General features: G+C 34.7%; 1 protein-coding gene across 7 annotated transcripts in view; it reads right to left on the bottom strand.

The window, feature by feature from the left end:
• The window catches only part of MARCHF7 (membrane associated ring-CH-type finger 7), a 54,789-nt gene that overhangs the window by 16,508 nt on the left and 15,229 nt on the right, over positions 1 to 23,052 (bottom strand). For all 7 annotated transcript variants that reach the window (XR_009221410.1, XM_058549067.1, XM_058549070.1 and 4 more), the window contains exons 2-5: positions 21,132 to 21,296; positions 6,629 to 6,824; positions 4,467 to 4,619; positions 1,540 to 2,641 (exon numbers count right to left, since the gene is read on the bottom strand). Coding sequence is in view for 6 of the 7 variants with exons in the window: in XM_058549067.1 (XP_058405050.1) it covers positions 1,540 to 2,641; positions 4,467 to 4,619; positions 6,629 to 6,824; positions 21,132 to 21,284 (1,604 nt within the window). In the remaining variant the exon portion in view is untranslated. The remainder of the gene's footprint in view (positions 1 to 1,539; positions 2,642 to 4,466; positions 4,620 to 6,628; positions 6,825 to 21,131; positions 21,297 to 23,052) is intronic.

Below are 23,052 nucleotides of genomic sequence, written 5' to 3'. Positions count from 1 at the left end.
CTCTATGGCAAAACAATCAACAAATGCTGCTTTTTAAACTATCTAACCAGAGAGGGTGGTGCTGCCTTAATTTGTTTCTCTATGGAAATCACTAAACTAATGCTTTACCCTCTACTTAAAGTACTGCACTCAAATTAACCTAACTTTGAGCACAAGAAATATAATAGTTACTACATTCCTCAGCAGACAGCTTGCAATCAGAGGGAGTGGCTATAATAACATTCCAGCTAACACTACCAGGGCAGAGTAAATCTTTCTCCAAGGGAGGAAAAATAGCAAATTTTAAAAGCAGGAAGAGAAAAATCACATGGTACAATTTGTCCCATATAAGGAAAAATGAGAATATAGTAGCCCAATGCCCAACATCTCAGAAAGTGTGTGAAGCTCCCTTAATCCCCAAAGAGTTAGATTTGAATGTATTTCTTCTTAAAGTAAAAGAAAAAAAAATCTAAAATGATAGTAATAACTATGCTTCCCAACAATCCCATTACACTAGGCCTTCATACTAGGCCTTCATGAACAAGAAAAAACAAAAAAACCAAAACACCTCACAACCTTAGCTTCACATAAATCTTTTCTTCCTACAAGTACATTTTATATGTACTAGCCTATCCAATTTTATCATAAAAGTTATTTTAACAGATGAAAAAACTAATCAACTACAGCAAGATGACAAAATTAATAATCAAGCTGGGACTAAAATCTCTGATCTTTCATCTTTTCATTCTTACCAGAGATTTTTAAGCAATCTTCAACTCTACAAAAGAATTTATTTGTTTAAAAAGATTCTAAGCCCTTAATTTAAACTGGTATTTCTATCAAATATTCACAATATATAAAGAATATTCAGTATACACTTGGATTTCAAAAACAAACTAAAAACATTTGTGCAAACGATTTTACTTCATTTCAAAAAAGATTTGAGGGCCGGGCCCGTGGCTTAGCGGTTAAGTGCGCGCACTCCGCTGATGGCGGCCCGGGTTCGGATCCCGGGTGCGCACCAATGCATCGCTTCTCCGGCTATGCTGAGGCCGCATCTCACATACAGCAACTAGAAGGATGTGAAACTATGATGTACAACTACCTACTGGGGCTTTGGGGGAAAATAAATAAAAATTATAATTAAAAAAAAAAAAAGATTTGAAGTGAGAAATACAAATAAATGATCTTAGTAAAGGCTAAAACAGATTATCTTGATAATCCATGACCACTTGGGCCCTCTTATCAAGCCCATCTAGCACTAGTCTACCAAGGAATAGGATAAGAGATTAAGATTTTTGTCTTTGTGTGTATCTGAATCCAAAGGTGGTTAAAAATAATCTTAGATTATTTCTTATTGTAATCTACACCCCCCAGTGCCTACCTCCATTATTAATTCTCATCCATTTTACCTGGGTGAGATACTAACATCTTACTGGATGTAAATTTTAAGGGAAGAAATTTCAGATATCAATGTTATGAGAAGCCATTTTAGAAATAAAGAGTTCTTTCTCTAATCTGCTCTTGTTTTATGGGCTTAAGACAAGTATTCAAATTTACCTCTCTTTTATTTTCTGCAGTCTTTCTGGGTCTCTTGAAGGTGCACTTTTAGTTTTATCACTTTTTCCATTAGATGAACTCCAACCTGAAGGAATAATATCTACAGTGATCATGACATTGTCGGTCAAATTATTTCCAAGCGCTGGGGGGACTGCAAATCGGAATAAGGAACCAGGAAGAATCCCCGTTATTCCTGTATTTCTTCCACTGTGAGTCGAATCTGATATGGAGCCACCTGTAGCAGCACTGCTAGATGCTGCAGATGCTTGTGGTCTGTTGGCAGCAGCCCCAACTGGATCACTCTGTGATTCAAGGTGAACCACTTCATTTGATTCTCTTCTAAAAATATGAGATCTAGATGGTATATCAGAGGTAGGTATCCTTGAAGATTCATCTCGTCCCTCTCGCCTCCTTCTAGAGAACAAGGGTGTGCATCTATTTCTAAGTGAAGAAGATAACCATGGTCCTGTATTTCTACCTTCAGATTCTTGATTAAAATTTTCTGAATCTGGCTCAGAGCTATGATTTTGGCTAAGAGATGACAAACCCCATCTTCGCCTAAGAAATCGAAATCCCTGAGAAGCTTCAGATGCCCTATTATCAGAAACGTTAGAAGTTGAGGCTGCATTACTACGAGACTGTGAAGCTGTCAAGATTCTTGGAGAAATGTAAGGATTTTCAGAACTTGATCTTGTATTCAAGGAATCCTGGCTAGATCTTCGTGAAAAAAAAGTAGATGACATACTAGAAGCTATACGCGACAGCAATCTTCTAGTTGTACGTCTACCTTCATTGTCAGAAGATTCTTGAAATGATCTTTGAGATGAACCAGCCCTATCTGAACTGCTTATGGCTGAGGTTTCATCTCTATTTGGAATATAAGACAATCCAGGCTGCATCCTGCTTTGGGGAGATTCCAATTCTCGCGGAGAAAAATTTGATCTTAAACAATTTCTACTAGAGTCCCTAGAACATGGCATAGTCTGATGTTCAGAAGGCATTTGGTGGTTTGTGGATGATGTATTCAATTGTAAAGTGCTCACTGAGTTCTCTTTTGGTCTTGCTCCCTGCGAATATGAAGAAGGAACTCTGTCTTGAACATCTGTTTTTTGAAAGAAAGGAAAGATAAGCAATTACATGAAATAATTTTAGTATTATTAAAACTAATTACTGCCAAAATGAAACACTGGATTCAAAGTGAATACTGCTATATTATAACTACACAGCTTAACTATTATTACAGAAAAAACAGAGATGTATTTCTCCTTCTATACCTTTGGTAAAATCCAGCACTGCCATACAAAGTCAACATTACAAATTCAAAAGAAAGAAATGTATCATTGCTTATGAGAGGCAAACATCAATCTACCAACTTACTGAAGGTAAAACAGTTGAATTTATTTACCAGAAATTGATATGACAGAAGAATATCCAATATCTAAACAAATACGGAATTTTAAATGGGCCAAATAATTCAATGTAAATGACTCTTATAAATAAAAGCAAAATAATCCTAGAGAGTCAGTGTTTTGGAAACTTTTCCTACCCTGCAATAAGTACAAAAGTTATTTCATATAAATATTATCACCCTTTTAATTTTATGGCAAACTTTGCTAACAGCTAAAAATTTCTTCAATCTTTTATTTATTTATTTATTTTTGGTGAGGAAGATTGGCCCTGAGCTAACATCCATTACCAACCCTCCTCTTTTTTGCAGAGGAAGATTAGCCCTGAGCCAAGATCTGTGCCCATCTTCCTCTATTTTGTATATGGGACGCCACCACAGCATGGCTTGATGAGTAGTGCGTAGGCCCGCACCCCGGATCCCTGGGCTGCCGAGGCAAAGTGTGTGAACTTAACCACTACACCACCAGGCCAGACCTGCTTTTATCTTTTCTTTCAAGTTAACAGCAGTGATTCTTATCCCTGGTTATTCATCAAATATACCTTTGCTTTTTAATACTGGCTGAGAGCTATGAGTCAGAATAGAACCCTGGCATTTGCCATTTTAAAAGTACACCACTGGTAGTTCTAATCTTCAAATGGGATGAGAAATACTATAGCATTCCTTTATAAAGAATACTCATCCATACGACTAACTTAAGAGCTAGATTACTACTGTGATAATACATGGCTTCATGAAAGGATAAACTTTTAGGGACCAAATTTATTCTATTCTGTACTTTTATACCTCCAAAATGAGAAGCTATTGATACTGTCCTCTGCCCAAAGCCAAGCAAATAAACACATATTTTCATTTGTCTTAAATAAAGCAAAGGCTTGCCCCAATAAGATTATTTAAAATAACCTAAACCTTTAAAAATAAATGTATTTTCTTCTATGTAAATGAAACTCCACTTTTGTCTGCTATATTTGTCAACTTCAATTAGCACTTTTTGTCTTCAGCTACTTAGTATTATTATTTTATGGTATTTATTTTTGAAAAGCTTAAGCTTATGTACCCTGACAGAAACAGTGTGGGTCTTAATTTCAAGTGAATGAAAATAAAGGCACATTCATGCTAAAATAAAGTAATTCTAAATTATGTCTTAAAATGGTGACTTCAAGCTTTAGCTAGTTCAGAATTTAACTGTAAGTAGTTACTTATTATACTATATAAGGCAAATTATACTGGAGTATACAAGAATCATTCAGTATACATGATGACATATACATTCTTAAAAGGAAAAATCCAAGTAAAAAAATTACAGGCAGACAGAATCTGGATACTCGTGTATATCTATTTTAAACTGTTTACATTCTTTAAAGCAAAACAACTAATAAGGTACCAGGAAACATATTAAACTATTCTGAAATCTTCATAAGATGCACTTTATTCCTTTGTACTTTGATTTTAATGATATACATAAAGAGGAAAAGGTAACATTATTACATAAGTTACACATAACAATATAGTTTATACATACATGATGAAGTTGTGAAATCACCACTTCCGTGACTATAGTCCATAAGATTACTAATGGAGGAATCTGTTCTCCTCTCTCTCATTAAGTCAGTTCCAAATGATCCAAGTACCACTGATGAAGATCTGGGAACCTGACTATGCCTCCAAGAAGAATCTTAAAATAATTGAAGAAGTATTACTTTAGAGAAAGCTTTCAAGGTTTCTGATGATAATAAATCTTCAGTATTACACACAGAAGTTACTGTTACATAGTAAAATCAGAAGCAAAACGCAGCAAAACAAAATTATTCACTCATCACTTATAAAATTATTTCCTACTTAAACACATTCTTCTCTAACACTAAAATCTACCCCCATCCATGATGCCAATGGCTCAGTCGCTTTCTAGAACATCTGACCATACAATGTAAACATGATGTAAAATGATTACAGCACAAAAATGCAAAGCTTGCCAAAGATGCAGAATTTCATGAAAAGTTGATGAAAGTGATATTGGAGAAGAGTCAAAATGAAAACTAAAGCCACTTTGAAACGGAAGATGTATTATAGGTTATAATCCTATTTTATGAAATATTATCATTGCTACCACACTTGGCTCATTCTTATTCTAAAATTAATGTATTGCTGCAATTATAACCTAAATCATGATTTCATTTAAGTCTCAAAACTTCTTCCCCCTCACTGTTTTTACCTTGAAATTTTGGCTCTTCCTCTCCTACTCCCAATAGCTTTAATAATTTCTCTTCACTAAAGGAAATGGGCCAGGGAATTTAATGCTATGCCTTCACACAGCAGAAGAGAACAAAAATATTTCTGCACAATGGTGTCTGTCTACAAAGTTAAGGTCAGTCTGCTCTTATCCATCACATTACCCTTAATATCCTTCACATGGGCAGTCTTTCCCATGGCAGTCCTGCTTATCAAAATAGAAAAGAATCGCTGACACTAATTCAACTACTAATACATATGCATTTCAAGAATTTTATCTCCAACTGTGTCATCACAAGTTCTGTCACACCTTAAAACTATTTCAGGCACCTGCTAGTGTTTCATCTGAAGAGGAGTATAAGTGAGAAGGGAGCCTTCTCCCTCTCAATAAAAGACCTTTTCAATTTGTCCAACGACTGTGTGTCTCTGAGTACAAAATCCTAAGCATGGAGCTTTATGTATAAAGCCATCTAAACCTGAGAGTGGTTAAGTGACTTGGTCCAATGTCCCATAGCTAGTTAGAGGGCTAGAATCATGTCTTTCTAATTCCTTGTATAGAACTTTTACTAGGATACCACCAACGACTTTTTGTTTAACTAAAGAATTGACATTTTCTGAAAATAAATATCATATACCACAATATTTATCATTTACAAAAAATACGTTTAGAAAATATTTTTAACATATCAGTAAATTTGGCTTTCCTAGTAACAATTAAAAAATTTACCTCCCTGCAGCATTATTCACCATAGCCAAGAAGTGGAAGCAACCTAAGTGTCCCTCGACTGACGACTGGATCAAGAAAATGTGGGATATATATACAATGGAATACTACTCAGCCATAAAAAAAGGACAAAATCGTCCCATTTGCAACAACACGGATGGGCCTGGAGGGTATTATGTTAAGTGAAGTAAGCCAGAAGGAGAAAGACAAACACCGTATGATCTCACTCATATGTGGAATATAAACCAACACATGGACAGAGAAAACTGTACTGTGGTCACCAGGGGCAATGGGGGTGGGGGTGGGCACAAGGGGTGAAGGGAGTCATATGTATGGTGATGGACAAACAAAAATGTACAACCCAAAATTTCACAATGTTAAAAACTATCAAAACATCAATAATAAATAAATAAATAAAAATAAAAAAAAAATTACCTCCCATAATAACTAGCAGAATACATGTCACTTTTACCAATTTGATTACCTTACTTATCAGCTATTCCAATTAATTAAAATCTGCTAATACACTGTGTAGGACACGTGTACCAAATTTAGAACAAAAGTCCAAAATGAAGAGTTAATTCAGTTCTAGCTAACTTTATTTTGGGAACTCTACTGCATTCTTGACTCACTGTCTTACATGCGCTCTACTTGCTTAATACACTATGTCTTGGGAAAAGGGCTTTAGTCCAATACATATATAACGACTCTCATACAAATTTAACTCTTACCTGATACTGCATTTAAACCATGTCCAACATTTCTCCCAGCTGAGGTAGGTGTACAGTTTGTACAAGAAAGTTTAGGCCTTTTTGAATCATGATCCCGTTGCTGGTTTTGCGACCTTGAGTGTGCTCCCTGAGTTATCTCAGATTCACTATACCATGTTGACTGAAATGGTGATGCAGATGCTGATGCTGATGTAGACTGTAAGTTAAAAAAAATTTTTTTAAAGGAACAAAAAAATGCTTGCATTCAGTATTAAATTTAATCTACAATGCTCTAATAAATTCCCAAGGACCATTCATTCCTCACAAGCACAAATTTTTCTACCATGGAGGTTTTTCGTAGTCTTCGTTCCCTTCTACCCACTTGTCCTTTTATACTGTAATTGCATGTTCCTGGGTACTCAATCTGATTTAGATTAAGTCTTCTATATAACTGTGTATAAAGACGAGGTTAGGAAATACTGAAGATCAAAAACTTTACAATCATTTTGTTTTCCTGGTATAATATTTCACCCTTCTGAGGAATCTGTTTCCCCTTCTTAGAGATGGACAGAATACCAACAAAGGCACAAATATATAAACTGACTGTAAATACTCTTCTATGAAAATGAGATTTTTAAAGTAATAAAAAATTTATCCTGGATGCTAGCCCATTCTCAGGAATACAGTCATATAATATTATAAATGATATGTTTTAAAAAATTCTAGTTTCTGGAATCTCCTCATCCGTGAAGAAACAGCTAAAACAAGCACATATTTTAAAACTGTTAGCTCAAGGTTTTCTTTTGGGGCGGGGGAGATTCACCCTTAGCTAACATCCGTTGCCAATCTTCTTCCTTTTTTCCTTTTTTCTCCCCAAAGCCCCAGTGGATAGTTGTACATCATAGTTGTGCATCCTTCTAGCTGCTCTATGTGGGACACTGCCTTAGCATGGCTTGATAAGCCGTGCGTAGGTCTGCGCCCACGATCTGAACTGGTGAACCCCGGGCCACAGAAGCAGGGCGTGTGAACTTAACCGCCAGAACACCAGGTAGACTCCATGGTTTTCTGTTTTAACATATAAATGTATATACACAAAAGTCACTCACAATGTACAAGCTACTTTACTTCTCCCTAACTCTAACTGGTTAGGCAGTTTATTCAATATAATGCATAAAAATAAAACTCTCTTTAAAAATACAGGTTTAAATAATAAGTACATAATATTTCAACCACAATTATTGAAATTGTCCTTTTATTTTACAATAATTTTTCGTTCACTGCAAAATTCTTACCTGGAGACAGACAGACAGACACACAGACACAGAAACAGACTAATAAGACAGATTTGGCATATAATCTCTGAATTGCTTGGAGACACTTAAGACTAAAATAAAAGTTAATTTCTAGGGAATAAAAGAAAAAACCATTTTAAAACCATTTTAACATGTAAACACGTGGTAAATAGTTCATTTTGTTAAAGAATATTAAAATGGAACAAAGTTCTTTTAAGTGTTATATTTGACAAAAGAATGCTAAAAATGGAATATATCATGGGCCATAAATTCAGTCTACATTAATCTAATATTCACATGATAAACATAAAGCCCAAATAATGTGCTCCATCAAAGACTTCTGAAGTATAGATAACAAGATAAATAAATAATTAAAATAAACATAAGTTACTATAACAGGAAGTTATGTTGCAAGTTTTACAGAAAAGGAAAAGCCTAACTACATCTAAAGAAAGCAGGGGAGCATTCATAGAAGGTGACAGAGTTCATTGGGCAGGCAAATGAGAAAGCAGATTACAGATAGACAACACTCTACCATGGGAATTCTTCTAAGGCATTACTTACTAGATCTTCTAGTATGCTTTTATTATGAGAAGCATACAGCATCATTCAGGGATCCATATTAGTTCATGGTAGTTCTACAGAATAAACTCTGCACATAATGGAAAAGACGACGCAAAGCTGAAAAGTAGGAATGGGCTAGATCAAGATTTCATACATCCCTTGCCCGGAAAGTATTTTGCTAACAGAACGTGGCACTCTTCAGCTTAGCATAAACTTGGTCTCACAAGCCTTCTGCACCAAGTACTCCACAGAGCCCCAATCAATGAACCGGAACAGTACAAGAAATGAAATTCATTAGATATTTCCATACCAAATCATTTTGTGTGTCATTATCAGGGTACTAGGAACCTTATCCTACAGGTCAGTGGCTCTACGACCTTTGGATTTCAGAGACCAAAATAAAAAATGTTTTAATTGAAAACTTAGAAAGAATTGCCCCTTTTGACAAGTAAGGAAATCTAAAATAGTAAATACCATCTAATCTTGTTCCCAACTTTTTAAAAAGGGCATTTTTATATGCTCCCAAAATATGAAGAAAGCAAGAGAATAAAACAGAATTTTTAATTGAATAAATTTTACTTATACAAAATCCAAAACTTCTCCTTATTTTGCTCATTTTGACTAGACGAACGGTAACTGAACAGCACTTCTGCGACTGTGACTTTGGGAACTCCTGAAGGAGGAAATACCATCAGATCAACAACTACTTAGAAAGATCCTTAAGAGCATTGTGGAAGATGAAAAGGATGAAATGGAGAGAAAGTAGAAAAATCAACTAGGAAGTCATTGGGATAGCAAGAAATAAGTCCTTGCGACAAAAGTAATGGGAACAGAGAGCAATTATCAAGAATAAAAATTCATCAAATTTAGAGATAATGTGAGAAATGAACATAAAAAGTCTACAGTCACTCCACAGTTTTCAGGTATTGGCTATTCATGTAAAGACACACTCACTGTTCAAGAAATAATTTTTATAACTTACAACTCTAAGAAGTAGCCTATGCAGCCTATATGTCATCCTAGAGACAAAAGTGTTAGTTAATATCAGCATATGGAAAGGAGAAATAAAGTTCTGACCAGTTGTTGGCTGGCTTAAATTCAAAATCAAACCTTTATTTGGTTCCTATCAATGCAATTTTGTCCATTGTTCAAATATCCTCCTCAGTCTGAAGCAACTATGTTTTCCCCCTCTGAATTCTTTGAACAGTTAAATGAAGTATGGGACTCATTTAACAATAAACTATCTTATCTCTTCTGCTGTCTAGAACTACTGGTGGGCCAAGTGAGGTAATGAGTCTGTCTCCAAAGTACACTGCATTGTGGATAATGGATGCTTAAAAAAGAAGTTTTGGGGTTGTTTCCATTTTTGGCTATTATGAAAAATGCTGCTATGAACATTCATGTTCAAGCTTTGTGTAGACATATGCTTCTAATTTTCTTGGATGTAACTGATGGGTCATACTCATTGTAGTGCAGATTTGCATTTCCATAATGGCTGACGACGTTGAGCATCTTTTCATGTGTTTATTGGCCATATGTGTATCTTTGGACAAAGGTCTATTAAGGTCCTTTGCCCATTTTAAATTGGGTTGTCTTTTTATCATTAAGATATAAGAGTTCTTTATATAGTCTGGATACAAGTCCCTTGCCAGATATACGATTTACAAATATTTTCTTCCAATTCTGTAACTTGTCTTTTCACTCTCTTCATGGTGTTCTTTGACACACTAAAGCATTTAAATTTGATAAGTCCAATTAATCTTTTTGCATTTGGCACCTCCAGGCTATAAACATTCATATGAAACTAAGAAGCAGATAGAGTGTTATTAAATTTCCATTCGAGTTTCATGGAGTTCTCTTTCATTTTTACTAAATTTCCAGTCTCTACACAGAATAGGTAATAGATTTGGCTCCTGAAGTAAACATTTTTTATAAGTTACTTTCAACTCAAAAGGCCATCTATGATAAAAAAAAACAGTAAATTGTATGGTATGTAAAATATAACTCAATAAAAGGGGGGAGCTATCTAGCCCAAACAAAGTAGCAGAAATACTACACTGTATATCTGAGAAATCATATATGAAACAGTTAGAAAACTTAATGGTTACAGATGTTATATGCACAATGGAGGGAAAGAAATTTTCCAACTTTCTATAATTAGCAGGCATCCAATTTTTTATTTATTTATGTATTCATTTATTTCTACCTATCTATCTGTCTTCATAATACTTATTTAAGTTGCCCTTCCAACAAGAGGTTTACTGGAAAGATGGTCAATGAAGTCATTATTCATTTACTATTAGTATTATATAAATCAATATTTGCATTCAGATAATTATTTCTTAAAAATTTTAAAAAAATTCCAACATAAATGCCCTTAAAACTGTACAGTAAAAAAGAATGTTAATGAGAAAATATCTGCAAATCATATATCTAATTAGGAACTTGTATCTAGAATATATAAAAACCTCTTACAATCATAAATTGAATAAACAATTAATAAAACAGAAAACACCAGGCCGGCCCACGTGGGTTCACTGGTGAATGGTACCAAACATTAAAGAAAGAAACTACACCAATTCTCTACAATCTCTTTCAGAAGACAGAAGCAGAGGAAATACTTCCTAACTCATTCCAGGAGGCCAGCATTACCCTAATACCAAAACCAGACAAAGATATAACAAGAAAATTACAGACAATATCTCTCATGAACATAGATGATGCAAAAATCCTCAACAAAATATTACCAAATTGAAGCCAAGAAAGTATAAAAAAAATTACACACCACGACTAAGGGGAATTTATCATAGATATGTAAGAATGGTTCAACATTCGAAAAATCAATTAATGTAATTAAGCACATCAACAGGCTAAAGAAACAAAATCACATGCTCATATCAATAGATGAAGAAAAAGCAATTGATAAAATTCAACACCCCTTTATTATAAAAACTCTCAGCAAAATAGAAATAAGGGTAACTTCTTCAACTTGATAAAGAATAGCTACAAAAAACATACAGCTAACATTATACTCATAAGAGAGAAACTCAAAGCTTTTGTACTAAGATCAGGTACAAGGCAAGGATGTCCCAATTCATCTTTCATTTTCTTTTTTTTCCTTCATCTCATTCTTCGTTTTCTTTTTTTTCTCCTTTCTTTTTTTTAAATTGAGATATAATTGACATATAACATTATATTAGCTTCAGGTGTAGAACACAATGATTTGACATAGGTATGTACTGTGAAATGAACACCACAGTAATTCTAGTTAACATCCACAACCACACAGTTAATTTTTTTTGCACGTGATGAGAACTTTTAAGATCTACTCTTAGCAACTTTCAAATATACAACACAGTATTATTAACTATAGCAACCATGCTGTACATCTCCACGACTTATTTATTTTATAACTAGAAGTTTGTACCTTTTGAACAACTTCACTCATTTTGCTTCACCCCCTTCCCTGCCTCTGGCAACCGCCAATCTCTTTTCTGTATCTACGAATTCTGTTTTTTTTTTTTAAATTTCACATATAAGTGAGATTACACAGTATTTGTTTTTCTCCTTAGCATGATGTCCTCAAGGTCCATCCATGTTGTTGCACAAGTTAGGATTTCTTTCTTTTTTGTGATCAAATTATATTCCATTGTGTATATATCTTTTCAAAATAAGTGTTTTCGCTGCCTTTGAATAAACAATCAGAAGTGAAACTGCTAGATCACATGGTAGTTATATTTTTGATAATTTGAGGAGCAGCCATACTGTTTTCCATAGTGGTTGCACTAATTTACATTTTCACCAACAGCGCACAAGGGTTCTCTTTTCTCCACATCCTCACCAACACTTGTTATTTCTTATCTTTTTGATAAAAGCCATTCTAAAAGGTGTGAAGTGGTATCTCCCTGTTTTGATTTCCATTTTCCTGATGATTGGTGACGCTGAGCACCTTTTCACATGCCTGTTGGCCATCTGTATGTCTACTTTGGAAAAATGCCTACTCAGATCCTCTGCCCATTTTTTAATCAGATTGTTTAGTTTTTTGCTATTGAGTTGTATGAGTTCTTTATATTTGGATATTAACCCCTATCAGATAATGATTTGCAAATAGTTTCTCCCACTCAAAAGGCTGCCTTTTCATTTTGTTGATGGTTTCCTTTGCTGTGCAGAAGCTTTTTAGTTTGATGTAGTCCCATTTGTTTATTTTTGTTGTTGCCTTTGTTTTTGGTATCAAATCCAAAAAATCATCACCAAAACCAAGGAGTTTTATGGTTTCAGGTCTTCTGTTCAAATCTCTAATCCATTTTTAGTTAATTTTTGTGTATGGTGTACGTTAGTAATCCAGTTTCATTCTTTTGCACATAGCTGTTCACTTTTCCCAACACCATTTATTGAAGCAACTGTCCTTTCCTCATTGTACGCTCTTGGCTCCTTTGTCATAAATTAATTGACCATATATAGTTTGGGTTTGTTTCTTGATTTTCTATTCTGTTTCACTGATCTATGTGTCTGTTTTATGCCAATACAATAATGTTTTGAATACTACAGCTTTGTAATATAGTTTGAAACAGAAAGTGTGTCCAGCTTTGTTGTTCTTTCTTAAGATTGCTTTGTCTATTCTGGGTCTTTTGTGGTTTCATACAAATCTTAAGACTGCTTGTTCTATTTCTGTGAAAAACGCCACTGGCATTTTGATAGGGATTATACTGAATCTGTAGATTGCCTTGGGTACTATGGACATTTTAACAAAAGTAGTTCTTCCAACCCATGATCATGGACTATCTTTCCATTTATTTGTGGCTTCTTCAATTTCTTTCATGAATGTCTTATAGTTTTTGTGTACTGATCATTCATTTCCTTAGTTAAATTTATTCCTAGGTATTTTATTCTTTTTGATGCAACTGTAAATGGGATTTTCTTAATTTCTCTGATAGTTCATTATTAGTGTATAGAAACACAACTAATTTTGTATCCTGGAAGTATACTGAATTCATTTATTAGTTCTAATAGTTTTCTGGTGGAATCTTTAGGGTTTTTTATATATAATATCATGTCATCTACAAATAAACACAGTTTTATTTCTTCCTTTCTGATTTGGATACCTTCTACTTCTCTTTCTTGCCTAACTCCTCTGGGTAGAGCTTCCAATACTATGTTGAATAAAAGTAGTGAGAGTGGGCATCTTTGTCTCTTGTCTTGTTCCTGATCTCAGAGGAAAAGCTTTCAGCTTTTCACCGTTGAGTATGTTAGCTGTGAGGCTTGTCATATATGGCCTTTATTATGTTGAGGTACATTCCCTTTATACCCATTTTGTTGAGAGTATTAATCATAAATAGATGTTTTGAATTTTGTCAAATGCTTTTTCTGCATCTATTGAGCTGATCATATGATTTTTATCCTTCATTTTGTTAATGTGATGTATCACACTGATTGATGTGTGGATGGTGAAGCATCCTTGCATTCCAAGGATAAATTCCACTTGACCACGGTGCATGATCCTTACGATAAACTGTTGAATTTGGTTTGCTAACATTATGTTGAAGATTTCTGCATCTATCTTCATCAGGCATACTCGCCTGTAATTTTCTTTTCCTGTAGTGTCCTTGTCTAGTATTGGTATCAGGGTAATGCGGGCCTTGTAAAATGAGTTTGGGAGTGTTACCCCCTCTTTTATTTTTTGGAAGAGTTTGAGAAGGACTGGTATTAATTCTTCCTTAAATGTTTGGTAGAATTTATGAGTGAAGTGATCTGGTCCTGGACTGTTTTTTGTTGGGAGGTTTCTGATTACTGATTCAATCTCTTTACTTGTTATTGGTCTGTTCAGATTTTCTATTCATGATTCAGTCTTGGTAAGCTGTTTCTAGCAATTTATCCATTTCTTATAGGCTGTCCAGTTTTCTGGTATATAACTGTTCATAGTAGTCCCTTATGATCCTTTGTACTTCTGTGGTATCATTTATAGTATCTTCTCTTTCATTTCTAATTTTTTTTATTTGAGGGAGGGAGAAGGCCAAAGGGATAAAAGAGCACATATGGACAGTTTCAGATGGCAATTAGACTTTGGGTGGTGAACATGATGTAGTCTTCACAGAAATCAAAATATGACATACACCTGAAATTTATATAATGTTACAAACCAAGATTACCTCGATAAAAACAAAATAAAAAAATAATAAGTATGAACATAAAAAAAATCAGCTCTTAGTTTCACTTATCTTTTCTATTGTCTTTTCAGTCTCATTTATTTATGTTCTGATCTTTGTTATTTCTTTCCTTCTACTAACTCTGCGCTTACTTTGTTCTTGTTTTCACCACTCCTTTCCAACACTGTACTGGAAGTTCTAGCTAATGTGGTAAGACAAAAAAAGAAAAAGCATACAGATTGGGAAGAAGGACATATAACTGTATTCACAAATGATATAATCGTCCATGTAGAAAATCTGAAAAGAACTGACAAAAAAAGTTCCTGGAACTAACAAATGATTATAGTAACGTTGCAGGATACAAGGTTAGTATAGCAAAGTCAATTGCTTTCCTATATACCAGCAACGAAAAAGTGGAATTTGAAATTAAGAACTCAAACTCAATAATAAAATGACAACTCAATTTAAAAATGAGCGAAGGACCTGAAGAGACATTTCTCCAAAGATATAAAAATAGCCAATTAGCACAAGAAAAGATGCTTAATACCATGAGTCATTAAAGAAATCCAAATCAAAAGTACAATGAGATACTACTTAACACCCACAATAGGATGGCTAGAATCAAAATGTAAGATAAGTGTAGGCAAGGATGTGGAAAGATCAGAACCTTCACACATAACTGCTGGTGGGAATATAAAATAGTTCAGCCAGTTTGGAAAACAGTCTGGCAGCTCTTCAAATAACTAAACATAAAGTTACTATATGACTCAGTAATTCTACTCTTAGGTGTATACCTAAGACAACTGAAAACATAAGTCCACACAGGAACTTGCACATGAATGTTTATAGCAGCATTATTCATAATAGCCAAAAGGTGGAAACAACCCAAATGTCCATCAGTGGATAAATGGATAAACAAATGTGGCATATCCAAACAATGGAATATTATTCATCCATAAAAGGGAATGAAGCACTGATACATGCACAGCATAGATGAACCTTAAAAACACGCTAAGTGAAAGAAGCTAGTCACAAAAGACCACACAGTATGTTTCCACTCATGTATATAAAAGTCCAAAATAGGGAACTTTATAGAGACAGAAAGTAAATTAGTGCTTGCTTAGTACTGGGGGAGAGGCAGGGAAGGTAGTGTAGTGACAGCTAAAGGATCTGGGGTTTTTTCCTGAGGAGATGAAAAGATTCTAAAATTGACTGTGGTGATGGTTTGCACAACTCTGAATATACAAAAACCACTGTGCACTTTAAATGGGTGAGTCACATGGTACATGACTTACATTTCAATAAAGCTATTCTTAAAAAAAGAACCTTAATGACTGCTGCAAACACAAGCAATGTTATCCACCAGACAACACTTAATCATGGGAAATCACACAATGCACTGTAATGCAAACAAGTCCACAATGAAACGCTCTTCCTTGGCTCATTTCCATGAATCACTGCCTTGACTATGGTACTGATAATTCCTGCTCTGAAAATTTTCCAGACCAAAATTACCTTAGCCATAAGCAACAACTTAGAACTCTGACCTCTTCTTTTTTAAAATTATTCATGTGCTGTAGAGTATCCATCTCCACACTAATGTGAAGTCTTACAATTTTAGTTTCTATTCAAAATGTGTAGTTTTCTCAATTTTCATAAAAAAGACATTAGCTGATCTTAAGAATTTATGGATTTATTCATGCCCAATTTTATGACAAATCCAGGTTAAGAAACCTTATACTTATACAAGATGAAAGGAGTTAGAGTTCATTTATCCCTCAAAACACCCTGGGTTTACTACCTTGATCAAGACAGACTACCAAAAACTTAACATTTAGATCACTCTATTGGCCTTCCACAGAACTGTTTTGACAGACCTGTACATTGGCATCGTGTCCACTGAGGTTTACCAAAGAACGGTTTCCCAAAACTAGGTATATACTCATGGTATGACTACACCACTGAAGACAGTGTCCACTATACCATTCTGTGCTCCCTTTCAGACCAAACTGCCAAGCATTGCAACCTTTTCCTTATGAACAAAACAACTTATAGAGATGGATGTGTTTCTCTGTGATCTTCCTGACACCCAAAACAAGAGTCCAAGTTTAACTTTAAAACACTGCAGGGCTGGGGCCGGCCCCGTGGCTTAGCGGTTAAGTGCGCATGCTCCGCTACTCGCGGCCCAGGTTCGGATCCCAGGCGTGCACCTACACCGCTTCTCCAGCCATGCTGAGGCTGCATCCCACATACAGCAACTAGAAGGATGTGCAACTATGACATACAACTATCTACTGGGGCTTTGGGGGGGAAAAAAAAAAAGGAGGAGGATTGGCAATAGATGTTAGCTCAGAGCCGGTCTTCCTCAGCAAAAAGAGGAGGATTAGCATGGATGTTAGTTCAGGGCTGATCTTCCTCACAAAAAAAACAAAAACAAACACAAACAAAAAAAAAACACTGCAGGGCTGGGGCTGGCCCAGTGGCGCAAGCAGTTAAGTGCACGCACTCTGCTGCAGTGGCCCAGGGTTCGCCGGTTTGGATCCCAGGCGCGCACCAACGCACCGCTTGGCAAGCCATGCTGTGGCGGTGTCCCATATAAAGTGGAGGAAGATAGACATGGATGTTAGACCAGGGCCAGTCTTCCTCAGCAAAAAGAAGAGGTTGGCAGATGTTAGCTCAGGGCCGATCTTCCCCACAAAAAAAATAAATAAATAAATAAAACACTGTAGGGCTTATAAATGCCTATCAATGTTACAACCTTGACCCACTCTCAGTATTTTATCTGTACTTTTCCTGATTCCATTTTAAAACTATTTTCCTTTACTTGTCCTATTGTGTATATATGTATGTATGTATGTACTTCCTTGGAAGCTACTCTTGCAGTAGATAAGCAAAAAAATAAAGTTAATGACCACCGGTTCTTTTAATTCTTGAGAACACATACTATACAAAATATGCAGTGGTACTGAGCTCTGTAAGAGGTGATCTACAAACTAGAGAAAGATGTAAATAACTGTAAAAAGCACCTAGAACCTCATAAAACACCTCCTATTTTATTATTTCATATTAAAAGTAATCAATCTCTCAACAAAGCAAAAGGAGAAAGTACAGTGGGATTAGTGGTTGCTTAAATTATATTACAGAAAAATACAGAAAAGTGACATAAACTACACAGTCACATAATATTCCCCAAGTTTTACTTTTAACAATATGAATTACAAGAATTAAATTTTCTTTTAAAAAATATCTGAAATTCTACTTACTGTTATCAAAGAGATAAAATGACCATAGTTTTCAACCATGCAAATTGTAAAAATTTAAAGGCGTAACAGAAACATCAGTAAGGTTAAGAACAGAGACAGCCCAGCTTACAAATGGCTGAGAACCAAAAGATATTTAGAAAATCAATTGTTCAAAACTTAGAACCTACATTTTCCCAAACAAACAATGCTATCCAGAAGTCTTAAGATACTTAAGCTTGGGTACATTAAACACTAATCATGTGACTGCGGGGAACCACTTATCTTTCCAGATTTCAGAGCCTTATCTATGAAATGACACAAGTATTTGTCCTATTTAACTAACATTAAAAGTGAAAAATGTTTTATAAAATATCAAGCACTGTATAAAAATAAGGCATTTCTATCTTATTTAATCCATAACATAACTGAAATTGATCTACTATGCCCCAGACCTGACCCTCTTTTCTGAAGCTTCAGCTTCACTAAGTGTCTGAGGTAAGAAGGGAAGTGATCTGTTGTAGATAATTGGGAGTGAGAAAGTATCAGCAATCTAAAAAAATGTTCTCTTTGATATTTAAAGGTCTCTTTCACTCATTAACTATATATTTTGCTGAGTAATCTTAAGAATATTAAATAAAACTAAATACGCAATATGTAATTTAAATATTCTGATAACCTGTTATACTATACCATAAGGATATTACCTACTTAAACCAATGTAAAGCCAGGAAATGATGACAACAGTAGCAATAACATCATAATTATAATTGGTAACATTTGAACTCTCCAGGCATTGCTGTTCTAAGTGCTTTACATGTATTATTTCTTTCCATTAATCTCAACAATAACTGTATGAGAAAACTACTATCACCATTTTACAAAAAAGGAAACAGAAGAGTAAAATACCTAGTTCAAGAACACAGGAATTTCAGTTTCTTTCTTTTTTTTTCACAATTTTTATTTATTTATTTATCCCCCCCCCGACCCGCAAGCCCCAGCAGATAGCTGTACGCCATAGCTGCACATCCTTCTAGTTGCTGGACGTGGGACGCCGCCTCAGCATGGCCAGAGAAGCGGTGCGTCGGTGCGCGCCCGGGATCCGAACCTGGGCCGCCAGTAGCGGAGTGCGTGCACTCAACCGCCAAGCCACAGGGCCGGCCAGGAATTTCAGTTTCTAAATTAAAACTAAAAAGCAAAGCAGGCTAGGAATAGTTGGTTTAAGATTGGAAATATTTCTATAATTGATTTTAAAAAAAGACTGGAAGCCATTTAAAGCAACTCAAAAACATTAAGGAAAATCCCCAAATTTACAAAACTGATTAATCTTATTAAGAATCAATAAAAGACTTAAGTGGTTTTTTATGCTTGCATTTGTTCTTCCACGATAAAAAATTAGAGTTTTGGAATAATCTATGACATTAAGAACAAGCTGGAAGGAATAGTCTGAAAATAGTTATATTTTAAAGTGAATGCCAATAAATTTTCTAAATATAGTCAAGACTTTAGCACCTAAAATATTATTATGATTACTATAACAATTATAATAAAAATAAATGCAGCAGCTAACATTTATGTAGTGTTTATCATGTGGCAGCACTATTCTCATTCAATGTATTAATTCATTTAACTCTAACAACCCAATCAACTAATGATATGGAAAATAAGAAAGATGTCAAGTAACTTTCCCAGGTTCACATAGCTGGCAAGTAGTGGAACAGGGCTCCAACCCAGGCAGTATATGTATCTGGTTTTAGAGTCTGTGTTCCTCACTAATAAGCTATATGAAAAATTAGGCAAAACCAGTAGGCAAAATTTTGTAAAGATAATATAGGAAAAAAACCAATTCGGTGCTTTTAATAAGTCACAATCATTTAACCCACAACATTTCTAGAGAATGCAAAATACGCGATTCTGTACCTTTGGTAAGCATACTCTTGTCTAGCAATAGAATAAAAAAGTACATTATCAATCAACATTTAAAATGTGACCAAGTAAACAGTTCATATAAAGCCAAGAAGTGGGCAGCAGATATGGGTATTTTAGATAAATTATTTTTTTTAATTTCAGTCTTGGAATATTTTATAAAATGTTTATTATTGTACATAAATATTTTTAAATGAGACTTTGTCATATAGTATATCACATGATATATAAATATGTAAATACTTAAGACTTAAACAGAAATTTTCACTCAAGGACTGAAGTTACCTAAACATCAGACTTCAGCAAATCCCATGTGCGTTACTCAGCTGTTCAGCCAAGAATACAATAAACTTAAATTTTAAAGACGAGCAAGATAAATTGCATTAAACCTACAAATCATGCCTTCTGAGATTTATACTGTTTTATACTACAACTACTATGTTATAACACTAACAATCCATTTTACAAACCAAAGCACTGTCAGTTCTAAGGAAAATTAGCTACATAAGAGTAGCTCATGTACTCCAAAATTCATTCACCAAAATAAAACCTCAGAATTCATCTAAAAGATTGTTAGTGATGTATCTTCACAAAATGACAGCCTGTCAATTTAATAATCACCAACCATTAAAAGCAAAATATTTGGGGGGGGACGGTGGCCCCGTTGCCTAGCGGTTAAGTTTGGCATGCTCTGCTTTGGCAGCCTGGGTTTGGTTCCTGGGCGCAGACTTAGACCACTCATCGGCCGCCATGTTGTGGCAGCAACCCACATACAACACAGAGGAAGACTGGCACAGATTTGAGCTCAGGGAGAATCTTCCTCAAGCAAAAAGAGGAAGATTGGCAACAGCTGTCAGCTTCGGCAAAATCTTCCTCAGGAGGAAGAAAAAAAAGAGAAAAATATTTGGAAGTCATATTCTCAAAGAAAAACACTTAATCATTATTCTACCACTGCTTTGTGTACATGGAGAGAAAACTCAGATGAACAAGCATAATGTTCAAGAAAAAGGGTGCCGTTTTCGTTCTTTTGATGGTCATTCACATTGACTATTTAGTCAAATTCATACTTAAATCAATACTTAAAATTTTAAATAAAAAGGTTTCCAAGTCTTTGGAAAGTCTAATGATTTTATATATCAGCACAATCCCTTATTCATAATTCTAAGATCCAAAAGGTTCAAAAAACATTAAGTTTTTGCTACTTGGTGTGAACATCAATTCATTTTGCTGCAGATAATGTGTTTTGATTACAGGATGCCTCAGATCCAGCTGAGGGTGTTATAAACACACTCTATTACCTTTCTAAAATCCATAAAACATGTGGGCCCAAGGATTTTGAAAAAAGACATTAAGATGTTACCTGATATTCAGAATCCAGTCTAAACGAAGAGTCTCTTGAGTGATAGGTATCATTTAAACTACCTCCTCTGCTTCCAGACATCATCCTAGCACTTAAAGAGCTAGAGGGCTGAACAGAAATTCTTCTTGGAATCCTTGAAGGTTTAGATTCCATTCTTAAGGTTTCCTGTGAAATGCAAATTTTGATTAATTGCCTTTGGGAAAACATGTAAACTTTCAACTCTTAATCCCCCTTAATCATCAGCTCGAATAAATAATTAAACATGCAAATTAACTATATCTGGTATGGTAAAATGTGAGACTATCACCAGCCTCTTCTACAAGGCAGAGGTCTGAGGTTCATCAAAGGTTCCCTACTGTCCACAGCATGAAGCAAATATGATAAAGGTGGGATGAAGAACTGAGATTTGTTGTTTCCAAAGCCTGGGCTCTTTTCCTTACTCAATTTTGTCTCTATATAAAATCCTACATGAATTTGTCCTTGATGCTCTTGCTATTCTTATCTATTATTAGATAGATATTCAATACTCATACCATGTGCATTAGCTATACTGTACTATTTGCACACCCCTTAAAACAGTATGTTTTCACGGCCCTTCTATGTGGGCCAAGCATTTTTCTTTGTGTGCTTCCACTTTGTACATACTTTTAAGACATCATATGATATGCTGTAATTTGTTTTCCTATCTAGCCTTCTCAAAAGTGAGAATAATTTCTAAGTTTTTTTCCACTAAACATTCCTCAACCCACACCAAGAGTCACCATTAGCCACACCCGATTTTTAACTATAAATATAAATGGAATCATAAAATACATACTCTTTTATGTCTAGTTTCATTTGCTCAACATTATATTTGTGAGATTCATTCATGCTGTTGCATACAGTTGTAGTTAAATTCCCTCTAAATGGTTTATATAGTATTCCATTGTATCAATACACACAGTTTATTTGCCCATTCTCTTAAGGATGGTCACTAGATTGTTTCCAGTTTTAGGCTATTAAAACAGTACTGCTATAAAGACATTACTTTTATAAATTGGAAAAAAAAAAAACTTAAAATTTTCTGAGGAAAGAATTTACAATGAGGCCTCTAGATAACTGAGATGCTACCAGTCTTGAGAGCAGAAAGAAGAGAAGGGCAAAACAAAGTAGCAAATAAAAAGAAATCAAAATAATCTCTTCAACTTCTCCCAGTAACCCACCTTCAAGGTCTAAAATTATTCCCTTATTGTGCTGGTAGTAGACTGAAATTAAGGTAAGTACTAACAAATGCACTTTGCTGATCTCATATGCAGCTTGGATAAGGTATATCTGGCTTTATGAACATTTTCAAATTTAAGCATTTAAGTTAAAAATATCTAATTCATTTTCAGCACGTAACCTCATTTACTTCTCAACTAAGTTTTGGATCAATCACATCTTTCTACCTTAAAAGTTACTACAAAAGAATATTTGTCTTAAAAACACGGTATCAGGCAATGACAGAAAAGAGGATGAAGAGAACAAAAAACATCAACAAAACATATGGTCTATATTGCAGTAGGAGATCTATAACAAACATACAAAAGATATAACACCAGCCCAACAGCAATTAAAATTATTCAACTAAGAATATGTAGCTAATGAGAAACCATAGTAAAAGTCATACAGAGATATGATTAAATCAAAGAAAGCTTATCAAAAAAGGCCATGAAATAACAGTTCTGAACTTCCAGTTAAACAAGACAGGTTATTCTTATGCATCTATTTTGGCCCATCTTTCCAAAACCCCTATAAAATGACAGTAAATGAATCCAAAACCTTTAACCATGAAAAGAACAGGAAAGGGAACCATAGAAGGCAAGAGATTTCAATTTATATTTGGAAAATCCAGAGGAGGAGGAGAGGTAGAGTAATTTAGCAGAGAGGATGAAGCTACACA

Source organism: Diceros bicornis, chromosome 10 (assembly GCF_020826845.1).
Source record: "Diceros bicornis minor isolate mBicDic1 chromosome 10, mDicBic1.mat.cur, whole genome shotgun sequence".
NCBI lineage: Eukaryota > Metazoa > Chordata > Mammalia > Perissodactyla > Rhinocerotidae > Diceros > Diceros bicornis.
The sequence above is the reverse complement of the archived record's forward strand: the minus strand, read 5'-3'. Positions and strand labels throughout refer to the sequence as shown.